We start from the raw sequence: 15,367 nt of genomic DNA on the forward strand, positions 1-15,367 counted from the left end.
ATTTTGTTTAACAAAGCTGCTGGAGCATTTACTTTCCTTTCAGGATCATATGCATATGTATGAATGTATGTAAATGTATGTATTAATGATGATTAAAATTTGTGATACTGAAGTTATGACTTTAAACTCTCAGTATACGGAAACTTTTAGTTTTTAAAAATAATTTAATAATGTATGTTTTTAATGATTATGTTTATATTTTTTCCTACCATAATGTTGATTTATCGAAGGGAATGTAAACTTCGGCTTTCTTAATTTCTCCTGTTTTTAGCAAGCTTCCTCGATCTTACTGTTATATTGTTGCTGTTATTGGCGTCGGCGGGTGCTGTAAGCCACGGTTGTTGTTGGCCTCTGTGCTTAATTTCGCATTAACAGCGATAAGCGTGTCAGCTGTTGTGTGCGTGACAGAGATGTACAAATTTTGATTTGCCCGCCAAAGTCGGACCACTTTTTTCCTCGATTATTAATCGTCGTCTGGGCAAGATCTCAGCCGCGATTGTGTATGGGAATCATTATCAATTGTGGAAAGGTACACACAGAAGTCGGTTTTAGCGGGTCAATAAAGCCAAAAAAGCCAGCCGGAGCGATCGGATCGCCGCCTCGAAACATGATTCATCGAAGAAATCATGCGAGTGCCACGCGAGTATAATTTGCGACTAAAAACTCAAAATACAGGCGAACTTCTTTAACTGAAATTAATCTGGGCTATCATTAAGTTAAGATTTCTATTTAATAGATTTTTTTAACTACTACAAGCGAGTAAAATGTTTAAATGAAATATAAAATAAATATGTATCTTCAATTTGCAAAATTTCAAATTAGTGAAGTTCGACTGTATCTAAATAAACTACTAGTGCTTAAACAATCCGTGCCAGATTGCTACATGTATTCGTATAAGTAGAGGGTATACCTTATAAGCTAAAAAATAAATCATCAACATTATCGTATTTATATAGCTACAAACTATATATATTCCATTAGGGACGCTTCCTCAGCACGCGTTCGATGATCTGAAGAGTGTGCGGCTCCTTGAGGAAGGTCCTGTGTGTGCCCTCCACCACATGCATATCGATCTGGGCACTGCAGATCTATAGATTATGGAATCTGAGTTTATTTCTGCACCCTATATTGGGATTAAGATCATCTCACCTCCTTTAGGCCATAATCTTGTGCCATTATGGCATTGTGCTCGGCAGATTTGATAAGGACCACATCACTGTGAAGCTGCTGGGCGCCCTTATAACTCTCGGAAAGCATTAGCTTTTGCTTAAACATGCAGGCGGCTTTCTTGATCTATTTGAATAAATATTTATAGCTCAGGATATAATGATTCAAATTTATAAAATTAACTAAAAGCTCACCCTTTCTTTGGTTTGATTCGTGTGAGTGGCCAGAGTGTCGGCCAGCTTGTCCAGCTTCGAGGTCCACGTCTGAACGCCATCGAGGAGGTTCAGCAGCTATCGGAAGAAAGCCAGGATCATCATCATCACAAAGCTAAAGGGGAAGTTAAACTCAAAGTCCCACCTGGTTGTAGTCCACATCGGCGAGCAGGGCACCAAAGTATGCCAGCGTCATGGATTGCTGCCGATTGAGGTCGTCTGTCTGCTTCTTGGCCTCCTGGACGTAACCACTGGCCATGGTTGGCGCTCCGTCCAGCATGATTACCTTGACCCCAAATCGGCGCTGCTCCAAGGCCACGCCGATGGCATGGGCCAGTAGACAGCCATAGGAGTAGCCGACAATGTTGTAGGGACCACGGGGCTGGAGCCTCTGTATCTGGAGGAGATAGTATGCGGCACAGGCCTCGATAGAGTCGAGGGGCACCTGCTCGGTGCACTGCAGACCGTAGGCGGGGCAGGTGAGCGAGGCGGCCAGCGCCTCTACGGCTATGGTGAAGCCCTCGATGGGCGCCAGGAAAAAGACGGCCGGATCCTTGCTGGACACCGGCGCCTTCGACCGGAGGCGAACCATCACCTCCTGGGGTAATACTTCCTCGGCAAATACCTTGCGCGTCTCGTCACTCTGCGCCTGCACCTGCACTTGCGGCTCCTCCCTAGCGGCAGATGGGTCTGGCGAAGACGCAGAGGAGGTGGATGCAGTGGCTCCCGGTTCCTGGGCGTCAATCTGCCGCAGAGCACTGAAGGTCAGCGCTCGGATCTCCTGGGCACTTAGCACCAGATCAAAATGACGCTCCAGGGTCTGTTTAATTTCCGTGCTCATCAGGGAATCCATTCCCAAGTCGAATAGCGTTGTCTTGTCTGAGACACTCTTCACATCCCGCAGACCCATGATGTTCGCTATGGTAGCTATCAGGCTCAGGCGATTCGACTGATCCCCTGTCTTCCGCTTCTCGGCCACCACCATGGAGGCCATGACGGGATGCGGTTGCTGCAGGAAGAGATCCAGCGTCTCCAGACAGCTGTTCATCCGCTGCGGCAGGGTGCCACCCACAACAGTTTCATTGTTACCCAAGTTCTCCATGATGAGGCCGGTGTCACCGATGGCTCCCCACTGTATGGCCATGCCCGGATAGCCATCCACCTGTCGCTGCTCGCAGATACGTTCCATGGTAGAGTTGGCCAGTCCATAGTTGGTCTGACCCATGTTTCCACGGCCGCAAGACAGGCTGGAGAAGCACACAAAGTACTCCAGAGCGGGACAGATGTCGCGTGAGATTCGATCCAGGTGCTTGGTGGCCAGCAGTTTGGGCGCTGTCACCTTCTCGAAGTCTTTCGGGCTTTGATCCTCTATAAGGCCATCCCGCAGCACTGCAGCCAAGTTGAAGATGCCTCCGACCAGGGCCAACTTATTGCTCACTTCCAGTAACTTCCGAGAACCCGTCGCTGTGGTCACGTCATTGGTATCGATCAGGACCTGGACACCGCGATCGTGCCAGCGACGAACCATCAAAGCTTGATAGCCACTCTTTAGCCCGGAACGTGAACTCAAAACCAAGAAGCGGGCTCCCCGGGAGACCAACCAGTTGGCCAGCTCCAAACCGAATCCTCCCAGACCGCCCACAAGGATATAGCTCTTTTCCGGATGCATGTACGAGCGTGGAATTGCCTGGATCTGGCGGAGACGCGGCTGAGCTGTTTGCTGCTCCTCCTCCAGGCGCACCTTGATCACAACCTTGCCAATGTGTTTGCCTGAGGCCATAAACCGGAAGGCTTTCTCGATCTCCTGATCCGCAAAGACCGTAGTGGGCAACGGCAGCACAGATCCGCTCTTGATACCGTCCGACACCAACTTGGCCACCATGAGCTGCATCTCCTCCTCGCCTTCCATCACACTGTCCAGGAGAATGCCGTGGAAGGAGGTGTTCTTAAGGAACACAGACATACCTAATGCTGTGTTGTTACTCAGATCGAACTTGCCAATCTCCAGGAAGCGTCCATTCAGGGCCAGACAGCGGATGGAGGCCTGAAGCTTCTCCTCGGATAGGGAATTGAGCACTAGTTCCACTCCCTCGCCATGGGTTTCGTTCATGATCAGCTGCTCGAAGGATGTGTCTCGGGAGTTGCCAATATGATTGGCCTGCAGCTTGGGGAACCGCTTCAGCAGAAATTCACGCTTCTCCTTGCTTCCGACGGTGGTGAAGACGGTCAGACCATGCGACAGAGCCACCGAGATGGCTGCCTGACCCACACCGCCAGAGCCGGCGTGAATGAGTATCTTCTCACCCTTCTTCATCTGGCCTCGCACCACCAAGGCGTAGTAGACAGTGGCATAGACACATGGTACTGTGGAAGCCTGCTCCATGGTCCACTTGTCGGGGATTTCCCACAGCAGATTCTTGTTGGCCAAGCAATTAGTGGCCAGCGACTTGGCAGTAACCATGGCCATTATGCGCCGCCCGCTAGAGTCTCTGCCAGAAAACTCTAGTCCCAGAACACAATCCTGATAGGCCAAGTCGCCGGGCAAGGCATCCACTCCTAGCTTACCCGAGGCTAACATAACATCCCGGAAGTTAAGAGGAGCATAGTATACCGTGCAGGGCTCCAGATGGGACTGCGTGGGACTCGAACGCGGACTCTCGATCCAGCGGAGCGAGGAGAGATCGCCCTTGACCAGAGTGTTCACATAGGCTTGCTCTACGGGCAACATAGGTGCTTGGGATTCCATTTTCAGATGACGATAGCTACCCCAGTTGCCGTTCTTATACACATTAATGGCCAGATCCTTGGCCACCTGACTTGCGTAGAAGGATTCCTCCAGGGAAAATTTGGGTAGACCTTCATCTAGGATGAGATAAAGCCGGACATTGTTTCCTCCGGCCTCCCTCTTAAGGCAATTCATCAAGCCCAATGCACCAGAGTCCGGCTCCCCTTGGGCCACCAAGTAGACGATTCTCTTCTCAGCTTGTGCCTTGACCATCGAGTTTTTTAGTTCGCTGACCCATTTGAACTGTTTGTTGCTTAGCTGCACTATGAGGTGTTGATTAGGACTTTCAGGCTTCCTGGCCAAAACAAGCACACGATCTGATCCAAAGAACTGTTCCAAAACGGGCACTAATTGAAGTTTACCTAGTTTCAATTTTCCTACTTGTGTGTAGGTGCTTCCTGATTCCTCTAAGAGCAGGAATCCCGCCTCCGGTTTTAGGCTATCAAGGCAATGCTGCAGATCCTTGAGAGAGTTCTTCGATAAAAGGTCTAGGGAGTGGACAAAATGGCACTGCTGCTCCACGGCACCAGCTGATAGATCCTTGGCCATCACTCTAATGCCATGTTCCTTGAGCTGCTCACTGAGTTCTGATTCAATGGCTGAGGTGGAGGTGACCACCGCCAGATCACCTACCAGGATAGGTTCCCTCTCAATCAGTTTAAGAAGCTGCACGGCACTCAGGGTTTCCAGAGTGGAGCGACTTCCAGCCAGTTCCACGGCCTTGATCTTCACAGCTCCACCGCTATTCTCGATGATGACCTGAATGGCCACAGCCAAGGCCGAACTCCTCGATCTAAGCTGATCCTCCCGCTGACTTAGATGCTGCACATAGGGCCAGAATCGATAGCGTTCCACACTGGGTGCAGATTGGCCGCCCGATCGCCTCTGTGTCTGTGCGGTCTTCATCTTGTGGATTTCCACACCACCGCACTTGACCACCGATATATTGCTGTGCCAGTTGACCAGCAGCTTTTCCTGGTGCTTTTTCGCCAGCTCCAAGTGCTTCAGAGGATCAATTAGAGCCCGTTCAATACCAGTGGGCACGTAGAGTTCTCTTATGTCTTTACTCAAGATCCGGAACTGCAGCATTGTGTCCATGAAGCTGATCCAGTTGTCAGCCCACTGCAGGCGACCCGTAACCCCCGCTATGTCAGACTCTAGGATGCCCTGGAAAACACCACTATAGTCATATCCCCTCAGTCTCAGCTCTTTGTAAATATCCTTGGTGCTTAGCCGGCGGGAGCCTGCAATACCCGGAAGTGAAGGCAGCTGCAGCTGCTCCTGCTGCACATTGCTTACCACCAGCTGGATCTTTCCGGAAGCCACCAGGCTGCTGCCCTCGCAGATCTCAAAACAGCTGCTTCCCGGGAAAAAGTTGAGCGTTAGCTTGACCACTGTTCCCACTCCAAGAATGGTGGCCCGATGGAAGACGATATTCTTGAAGAGAACGGGAGTGCGCAGATAGTCCAATCCCTGCTGCTGGGCGAGACTCATCCAGGCGAGCGTCATGTAGCCCGTGGCCGGAAATAGGATCCTGCCATCGATAGTGTGTCCCGCCAGGAAGGCGTTCTCCTCCTTGCTCAGGTCCAGCTCTACACTCAACTGGCTAGCCTGTCGTCCACCTTTGAACTTGGGATAGTTCCACTTCTGTGAGTGATCCCACCCAATCGACGAACCCAACATGGGTGTGCCCCGTGAGACAGGATAAGATACGTACGGGGAGATCTTTAAAATTTGTGGCTGTCCACCGGCTGCGAAGAGTCGTCCAATCTGGCTGAGCAGGAATTCAAAATTGTTGGCATGACCGCGCTGCATGAGACTCACATAGCTGATCTGGGGACTCAGCGAGCGGAGAATTGCCCGGAAGAGACCATGCGGTGCAATCTCTACAATGAGAGCATTCTCTGGGATCTTCTTGATGGCCTGCTGGAAGAGCACGGGTGAGATCAGGTTATTTATAAAGTAGCCAGCAGATGCCAAGTGGTTTTTCTCTGTGTCCCATTCTGATTCATGGACACTGGTGCTTAGCCATCGTGGTGTCTTTTCCTTGGGCTTGGGGATCAGTTTCTCTAGATTTCGGCTTAGCATGGGAGCTGCTCCCTCAATGTACGGACTGTGGAAAGCATAGCCTCCAGAGCCCACTTCCCGCACAAAGATCCCCTCAGCCGTGAGCTTCTCGATGGCGGCATCCATGGAGGCTGCTGGACCCGAAACTGTGCAGTTATCATCGCTGTTGTGGCACACCGGATAGCAATCCTTGGGGATGTGGGCACCAATCTCCTCCCAGCTGAGACCCACTGCAGCCATTTTGCCTCGGGGCAAGCCGGGAGTGTCCAGAACACTTTTTCCACGCCAATAAGCGGCCAACACTGTTTGCTCTGCCGTCAGGCATCCATCCATATAGGCCGCTCCCAACTCTCCAGCCGAGTGGCCAATGATGCCATCTGGTCGGATGTCTAGCGTACGGAGAAGATCCGTGAGAGCCACCTGAACGGCGGATACGGAGACAAAGGAGTACAGCATGTTGTCAAAGGTGCGTTCCGTGGAACGGGTCAGGACGTCTATTAAATCAAAGTCCACCTTGGCCAGGACCTGTAAACAGTTAGGAGAGCGTTTGGTACTATATAGTTACAACAGTTTAATTTGCCATGAAAGTAATCTATACATCTTTAGGAATAAATACGAATGTAAATTTGTGTATGTCAAGTAATTAAAATGAAATTTATATGGGATTTAAATGGAATCAAGACTGTCAAAACATAATCCGGTCAATAAAGATTAAATAAAGTTCTGCTTAAAGCTCATTTTACTAACTAATTTATCATTATTTCGTAATTTACAACTACATAATTATTGGCGATCATGTAACATTGAATTTTAGTGACCTTTTAAAAAGAATTATTTTATAATGTAATTCGCCGTCATATAATAATAATTGTATTACGAAGACTTTCAGCCAGCTGGTTCACTATTCAAAACCAACATTTGTAGTTAGTTTTTCTCAAATGTTAAATGTATTATTTATGGCCCACGTCGAAACATGGGCACTACGAAAAAATTATTTTAGACTCATTAGAGTGCTCCTCTCCACGGAAATCTTTAGTAAAAGGCGAAAGATTTATTCGACAACTGAAGAGAAGCCAGAGTGATTTTCAATTCCGAAACAAGAGCCTCTCTACTCGTTTCATGCTAAAAGTGGTTGCGAATTATAGTGAAATGCAAGAGGGAAAAGAAGGCACCCTAAGATAGGCAACATATCTAGGTAGATAAGGATTGTGTTCAGGTAAAAGAAAATAACACTTATGTACATATGTATGTAGGATAAGGGGAGGAATTATTTCTTCTATGTACATAGCTGCTGATATTGTAAGAATGGCGTAATGAGTAGAAGCATATAAAATATATAAACATGATTCCAAAACCTTTTATTATATAATTATATTGTATACGTCCTAGCAACAAAGACATATTTAAATATTATAGAAAAATAATTCCAAACCGAACTTACCTCGGCACAATGTTCTATGGACTTTCGAAACGCCTCCAGCTGCATGAGATCCCTGGCCATGCTGGGCCACTGGCTTCCCATGCCGGCATAAACAAACCATATCGGTCGCTCCTCCTCCTCGAAGGGCAGCACTTCCTGCTTGACAGCACCGCTGGAGCCCAGGACGGCGTATCCCCTGAACGGGTGCAGGGGAATTGGATGAGCGTGGATGTCGTTGATAAGGGTTAGCAGCTCCTGATCTTGGCAATGTTCGGTGGCCACATTCAGTAGCTTCTGCACAGCCTCCTCAGTACGTCCGGAGCAGGTGACCAATCTAAGAGAGTGCTTCGCCTCCACTGCTTTGGAGGATGCCTTGGGTGGCTTGGATTTTGCATGCGACCGGAGTACGACATGGGCATTGGCTCCGCCAAAACCAAACGAGTTCAAGCCCACAATGCCACCCTGCCAGGGCAGATTCCGATCCACGACCTTAAGCCGTCCGTCGACCAAAGCTTGTACCGCAGGATTCGGGGTGCGGTAGTGCAGATTCTTAGGTATCACACCCTCCTCCATGGCGATGATCATCTTGGCCAGAGCACTGACACCCGACGCCGGCTCGGCATGGCCCATATTGGACTTGACGGATCCAATGAGAAGGGGACTTGGTCGCGAGGGGCGGCAGAAGAAATTGCTCAGCATATTGGCCTCCTGGTCATCGCCCACTGGTGTGCCACTGCCATGCGCCTCCACGTAAATTACCTCGTCCGGATTCAGTCCGATTTCGCTGTAGGTCTCCTCCAGCAACGTATGTTGCATGCGTCCGTCCGGAAAGGTTACGCCCTGCTCCTTGAAGCCATCCGTATTGGTGCGCACATTCAGGATGCTGGCATAGACCCTCTTGGCCTCCTTCCTCCGCTGGAGGAGGACCACGGCACATGTATCCGCTCGGGCATAGCCATTGGCAGCCGCATCGAAAGTCTTGCAGGCGCCATCATGGCTCACAATGCCCAGACGGAGGAATTGAAGGGCAAAGATCGGTTTCAGAATGAGATTCACGCCCGCCACCAAGGCGTAGTCACAGCGTCCCGCCCTCATGTCCGCAAAAGCATGATTCAGCGCCACCAGGGAACTAGAGCACGCGGTGTCCACTATGAAGCTGGGACCCTTAAAGTCGAACGTGTACGAGATTCGATTGGCGAACATGGCCCGCGCACATCCCGTCAAGCAGTAGCCATTGATTGTGCTCGGCTCCATATTGGGTATTTCGTGCTCCGTTTCCACAAAGGAGAGCCCTATATAGACACCGGTCCGACTACCGCGCAGCTGGACGGGATTGATGCCTGCATCGATGATGGCCTCGTGGGTTAGCTCGAGCAGCATTCGCATGCAGGGATCCATGAGCTCTGCCTGCTTCTGATGGACACTGAAGAATTTGTCATCGAACTTCTCCAAATCGGAGTCCTTCATTTTGGCCATGCGCTCGGGAAGGCCATAGATGCCTTAAGAAATCAAAGAATGGGTTATGGAGAAAATACTTTATAATATTTAAACGAAATATTTAAATTATAACAGGGCTATTTTTTATCAATGTTTGGCTAATCATGAGTCTTTTTTAAAGCTTGGCACTTTAGGAAAGAGATTCCCCCATACGATCTCGGATCACATAAGAGCCTTAAGGAAAGCCACTTATGAACAGCTGAAACCAGTTTTTAAATTTATTCTTAATGGCCCGGCGGTAAACCAGCCAGGCACTTCAAAAAATTGCCTCGGATACTTGAATGTCTTTACTTATGTTTCATTTTGGTTTTTCAAATTGGTGCAAAACAATTCCATCGCCGAAGCGAAGTTCAAGACATTGACTTAACCCTCGAAAACAAGGAACTCTCTGTGCAAAGTTTACGATAACAAGTTGGGAATTATATGGTCGATCAAGCGGAGACTCAAGACGAGGCAGAAGCTCCTCAAGAGTAGGGAATGGAGGGGAGGATCGCCATATGGCATGGGGGATGTTTGTTTGAATGACTCAATTGCATTGATTTCGCTTTTTGTAGCTGAGGGAAGACTTTGGCCCGGCATTTGAGCTTCAAAATAACGTCTTGTTGTTGTAGTTTTGATTCTTACTATTCTTTAGCATAGTGTGTGTAAAAGACATGGGATTACTTACCCGCCTCCCAGCGCCTGGGATCATCTGTGACCATGTCTATACCATTGAGCAGGTTGTACTTGAACTCCTCGATGTTACTGCTCTCCGGCAGTTTGCCGGAGATACCAGAGATCACAATATCTCCATCCTCGCCAGCTGGGGGCTCTGCCTGCGGGTTCTTCTTACTGGGCATCCTGCTGGTTAAGTCTCTGGTTTGGGTTCAAGGCGCCCAACTATGCGGATATCTATCAAAATTATACAAATATTTTTGGGGTAAATAAACGGCAAACAGAATTGTAACTTAAACATTTTATAAAATATTAGATACGATTTTAAAATACTGGTTTAATAACAGAAATATGATATCAATTTATAAAGGAATAATAAATATGGCTTATTCTTCAATATTTTTATCAAGCAGGCATGTAAATTAGTGTAGTTTATAGATTGGTTTGTAACATCATGTCGAAAATCAATCATAACTAAGTAAAAAATGTATTAATTTCAATTCGGAACGTAGTACCAAGTTTACAAATTTTTAAATATTAAAATTTTATTGAATTTTAAAACATTTTAACGATGTAATCCTTTATAAAATTTTCAAAATTTTAAAACTATTTTTGATGAATTTTGATGAATAAAATATATATATAATTTATGGGGTCGGAAATGACTCCTTCACTAAGTTTTAAGCTTCTGACTGAAATTTTAATACCCTGTAAACAGTATGCCTATACAAATATCTATGATAATTAATAGGATTTCAAAATGTAACATTTAATGATATGTTCTAAATAATGTTCCTAAAATAAAAGTGTTTAGGATTCGTATAATATTTGTAAGATTGCAAATCCAGATAAATATATATTCTAACAATTCATATTAAAATGTATAATTTAATCTCAATACTCTCTGTTAGTTAATTTAACCTTCACATTTGTTAGAGGATTTTAAACAAATTAAATCGATTTCATTGCTGTAGGTTATCATTATGCTTAGGTTTCAAAAGATTCCATAATAAAATAAAAGTTTATTGATTACAATTCAGATTTATAATAATATTTTAGGAGCCGCAACTTGAATTTAAGATTTAAAGAATTTAATATTTTCGAATGATTAAAACATGGGAAATTCATTTCCGAAGAAATAATTAATCACTTAAAAGATATTAGAACTGAAGAGGATTGTTTTGTTGCTGTAGAGTTTTTGCAACTTGAGGGGCAAATGAGTAATATAATCACTAAATCTAAGATTCATAGATAAGGCCCATAGAAAATTCATGAGTAAGCACTTCATGGCAATTGATTCAAAAATTTTCATAGCTCTCGGATTTTATGCGAATATTGTCGCTTTGCGTAGTGATAAGAGACCGCTGCAGCAGCAGTCACCTTTCCTCCTCCTATCACCACTAAATGTGTGCACCGATCGTACGACTTGCCCACTCGGCAGATTCCGTTCTCCGGGCAGCAGAGCAGAGCAGGGCAAGGGTGCGGGTCACAGCACTGGGTTTCCTGTTGCCAGGTCACGGGAGCTGTCGGCTCTCGAGATTACAGTCGTCCAGCGCTTGAGTGCGTGCACTGCACCTGGGGGATAGGGATAGCGCCCCCGATAAGTACTTGCCTGAATATTATTATTTTTATTATTATTCCCGAAAAAAGCACTCGCATAATCGACTATGGCGCGTGCCACGAACACAGAAGTGTCTGCTGGGTTCAAAAGGGGCCTCGATCGCAGATTTCGAGTCTGCGAATTTTGAGATTGGTGGAATACTAAGTGTGTTTCATTATTTAATGTTCCAGAGATTAAATAATACTTGAATTGATGTTTCAGAAATATAGCTATAATCCCTATATATTGTATTGACTCTTAGAGTGAAATACTTGAATCGTTTATTTGATTTATAATTGTTAAATACTTGATTTGTTTTGTTACAAAACAAATCAAATTTAAAGACAACACTCCAGTATCTAAAATATATTCATAAAAGTAAAATAAAGAAATAGGCTTTTGCCTTTTTGTACACAAGTTTAAAAACTATATCGTTTTTATAAATAGTATTCTAGTAAAAAGAATGTAATATTTTGAAGGAGTTATTTCATTCATTATCAAATTTTGAAAAAAAAAAATTAATTTTTAAAATTTTTAGAGTCAGTAGCCAAATTGTTAACCGTTTAAAAACAAGCACAGCAAAACTTTCCGAATTAAAATTAATGAATTTTTGCCTTAGTTTTGATATTTTTAAACTTTGATTTGTAGAAAACATTGTCATATGAAAATATCATTAGAAACTAACTGACTTTCACTGATTTATAAAGATATGTCTTTTGAGTTTACAAGAACTGAATTTTATTTATAATAATTATAATTTTATTTTACAATGCATGTCCTTTTAAAAGGAATATGCCATTTGTTTAACGTTCTTTTTTATATAGTTAGCTTACAAAGGACAATTTAGAATGTTTTGTGTACTTCTGTGTACTTCCTTTTGAATAGTGAATTTTTACCACACTTATTAAAACAAAACAAAAGACAGTTTGAAGGATGTTTCGAAAATATTTATTACTACAAATTAAATCTTTTTTTTTTCAAGTATTTTAAGTATCAAATTTATTGCACTATCAAAAAACTCTTATCTAAAAAACAATTCTTATGCAAGTACTGGAATTCAGTGTAAGTTTTTTCTAGACACTTGTGTGTTATTAAATCCAGACGCAGTCATTACAATGAATGGTTAACTTAATTATTTAAATATAAGGAGAGAACACGCCACAATTGCACTTGACTCACTTTCGATACGACACTTCTTTGGGACGTAATGACTTTTTAAAAAGGAATTTAAATCACTTTATCACGGTCCCTTTAGTTCACTGATCGCGTATCCTTTTTCTTTGTTCGTTGGGAGCAGCAAGGATAATGGATAAAGTCCTTTTATCTATTTCGAGTTCGATATGGTATATCCTTTTTGGTGGGCACGTATGGATCCGACTTATTCCGCAGACAGACTGAACAAGGGCCGCACCTGTCGAATTCTTTATATGGATTCGATCCGCGGGGCCAGCGGGGATCGGTGGCCACCAAAAGGCGCATTTTTAATTGTCCGCGTAACCAAGACTAAGCAAAAACCCACCCGATTTCATTACGACTGCGCCACCGCCAGCCGTTGAATTATTCAATTTTATGCAAAACAATGCCTCTAACTTTCCGACTAAATCGAATAGAAATTACGCTGTCCAGGAGAGGGACAAGTGTACCGCTGATTTGGTGTATTTATTTTTCTGTGCCAAGTGTGTGCCATTGCAGCTGACATCGCCTGGTTAACCCAGTTGTTGAAAGCCCCGTCCATGGCAGCAGAAGCAGCAACTGCATCAGCAGTCTGGTTCAAGAACACCAATCGGATTCTTTGCACTGTATTAACTCGATTCGTCTAAAGTCGCCTCTTCGCCTTGGTCTTTTTATTTTGGACAGCTCCTTTACGTTTTGTCTTGCACGGTGTTTGCTTTTCGCCGGTAAGTTTCTTTCTCAAACTCTTTCCGGCACAAGCCTTGGCTTTGGACTTTGGTTTGACCCTGGACTTGGCCAGTTCCCCCTTCACAGCCTTGCGTCCTTGCGCAGTCGTGTACTGTTTTGTCGGAACTGTCTTCTTAGCTTTGTAGTTGAAGGGAATGGGGATCAGATTGTCGTTTAATGTAATGATACCCATGTTGGAGCCCACCTCCAAGGCGAACCGTACCGCCATCTGAAGGTTGCCGAAAGGATGTATGTGCTCCTCCAGCACTGCATCTTTCACGGCATCCGTCAGTTCTTCCACTGTGGTGCCTGGTAACATAAAACAGAAAAATGTTACAATTCTGTGGAGGTTTATATAAAATATAATACAATTAATTAATTTTTTTTCCGAAAGATTGATGAAAGATCCTTAAAACTAAATTATTAATGATAAAGAATATTTCTGAGCCGAACTTACACAGATTGTTTTCGCGACTAATCAATTCCATTATAAAGGGCAGCAATGTTGACTGAACATATTCCATTTTAAAATTTGTATAAAGTTCTCACTAAAAAATATTAATTTTATACAATTTTACTGTTTCCAATGCGACTTTTATGAAAAATGTGTGTGTGTTTTGCATTGAAACAACAAATCAAAGGTTACTGGGGCTCAAAACAATTTGAACAACTAATATAGAAGACTACCTAACAAATTTGTTTAACAAACCACATTAAATTTAATTAATTATTTATAGCGTAATGAACTTTAATTCATGCAAATGAACGAGACCCAATTCTCTTTCAAATCAAATGCAAATAATGAAAAGAAGAAAGGTTCAAGCAACTAAACTGTAGACAGTCTACTCTCTGTGCATTGTTTTCCCTAATTAAGCTTTCCTATGATTCCACTGTCATGGGAAAAATAAATGTAAAGACATTCACAAAGTGCAGAATAAACCCAAATAACTTAATGGATGGATGACATTACATTATACTTCCAGACAAGTAAACACTCAGATGTGTTACTGCCTTGGCAATTTTTCCCAATAATAGCTGATATTTTATTAAGACGTACGATAAGCTCTGGGATAGAATTCAAGGTCTTCAGTAAGCTCATACGAATAATTTTTCTGCTGGCCAATCTTTAGGAATACACTCTCTAGCCAAGGGGTATAGTGACTCAAATATATAATGTGACAGCATATAATAAATGGGAAATTGGATAGGTAATCATATTCTACATCTGGACACTCTCTTGTTATTAGTTTACATAATCATATATATTTTATATACTGCCAAAGGGAATTTAAAAGCCGGCCAGCGGTCATCAAACATTTTCCTTCCATATCAAGCCATGCCGGGACCCAGTAACAAATTGAGAGCTATTAATAAAAACCAAAACAAAACAGAGACGCGTGCACTCTTCGCTTTCTTTGCCGGCTTCGTCGGATGATAGCGGTGATGGAGAGGCTTTTGTTATTTTTATTTTTTTTTTTTTTGGAAGCCTCGACCTTGGTGATAGCTCATGTTCCGATGTTTGGGAGCGGTTGGGAACGCATGAGAACAATGTGATTAGCGGAGGCGGCCCGCGTGCTGCGAACGCCAATCGTTGGCTGATAAGGAATCTGGGTATTGGCCAGCTAGCCAGGCAGTCAGGCAGGCGATGACATAAAATTAGACGCACGGAAATTTACGCGAGCGCTAGCGTGTGTCTTGGTGTCCCGGAATAGTTTTATGATCAGTTGAATCACTGATTTGGCCAATACAGCTTCAACTAGACTGGATGCTTAAGTGTAAAACACCTAACAGTTGCCCTTCAGTCTAGTCGCTGAATGATAAGAGTAATTCGCAGAGGCTGGAACGGCTGGCTTTTCACGGTGATTTAAAGGTGATCCTTAATCGAACGGTAAGATCGTCAATTAATTTTTATAACAGAAATAATAATATGCGTCAGTGGATCGGGTATTTAAACTCATATAAACGTTGAACCCTGGTCAAAGCAGCCCGTGATGCAATGGCAGGCCCTGAGGTGAGCTAGAAACTGCGTCACGAGGCCGGAGCTTTGGTCAAAGTATGGCAGTCGC

The 15,367-nt window shown here is 44.3% G+C and overlaps 2 protein-coding genes and 1 non-coding gene across 4 annotated transcripts; all 3 read right to left on the minus strand.

Moving 5' to 3' along the window:
- Positions 1-848: 848 nt before the first annotated feature.
- FASN2 (Fatty acid synthase 2) lies at positions 849-12,723 on the minus strand. Its single transcript, XM_020956636.2, has 7 exons — positions 12,582-12,723; positions 9,816-10,039; positions 7,673-9,150; positions 1,525-6,756; positions 1,362-1,457; positions 1,150-1,293; positions 849-1,088 (listed from the first exon to the last, which is right to left on the minus strand). The coding sequence occupies exons 2-7, from the start codon at positions 9,985-9,987 to the stop codon at positions 978-980; spliced, it is 7,233 nt and encodes a 2,410-aa protein (XP_020812295.2). The 5' UTR covers positions 9,988-10,039; positions 12,582-12,723; the 3' UTR covers positions 849-977.
- LOC147643378 (U5 spliceosomal RNA) lies at positions 7,191-7,313 on the minus strand. The gene has a single exon (XR_015272201.1). It is a non-coding gene; the product is annotated as a U5 spliceosomal RNA (small nuclear RNA).
- Positions 12,724-13,042: 319 nt separating the features above from the next.
- On the minus strand, positions 13,043-15,064 carry LOC110187240 (uncharacterized). Of its 2 annotated transcripts, none has more exons than XM_020956638.2 (2): positions 13,759-15,064; positions 13,043-13,610 (listed from the first exon to the last, which is right to left on the minus strand). In XM_020956638.2, the coding sequence occupies exons 1-2, from the start codon at positions 13,823-13,825 to the stop codon at positions 13,219-13,221; spliced, it is 459 nt and encodes a 152-aa protein (XP_020812297.1). In that variant the 5' UTR covers positions 13,826-15,064; the 3' UTR covers positions 13,043-13,218. The 2 variants fall into 2 exon arrangements, with proteins under 2 accessions (XP_020812297.1, XP_086691029.1); XM_086834903.1 differs by having other exon boundaries at positions 13,043-13,642; positions 13,759-13,893.
- Positions 15,065-15,367: the final 303 nt, after the last annotated feature.

Source organism: Drosophila serrata, unplaced genomic scaffold (genome assembly GCF_035046125.1).
Source record: "Drosophila serrata isolate PLE 108 unplaced genomic scaffold, ASM3504612v1 contig_275, whole genome shotgun sequence".
Lineage (NCBI taxonomy): Eukaryota > Metazoa > Arthropoda > Insecta > Diptera > Drosophilidae > Drosophila > Drosophila serrata.

Coding starts and splice junctions, on each gene's coding strand:
- FASN2 (XM_020956636.2), bottom strand. CDS start 9,987: ATGCCCAGTAAGAAGAACCCGCAGGCAGAGCCCCCAGCTGGCGAGGAT. Junction 9,151..9,815: donor TCCCAGGCGCTGGGAGGCGG/GTAAGTAATCCC, acceptor TGATTTCTTAAG/GCATCTATGGCCTTCCCGAG. Junction 1,294..1,361: donor CGAATCAAACCAAAGAAAGG/GTGAGCTTTTAG, acceptor TTATTCAAATAG/ATCAAGAAAGCCGCCTGCAT.
- LOC110187240 (XM_020956638.2), bottom strand. CDS start 13,825: ATGGAATATGTTCAGTCAACATTGCTGCCCTTTATAATGGAATTGATT. Junction 13,611..13,758: donor TAGTCGCGAAAACAATCTGT/GTAAGTTCGGCT, acceptor TTATGTTACCAG/GCACCACAGTGGAAGAACTG.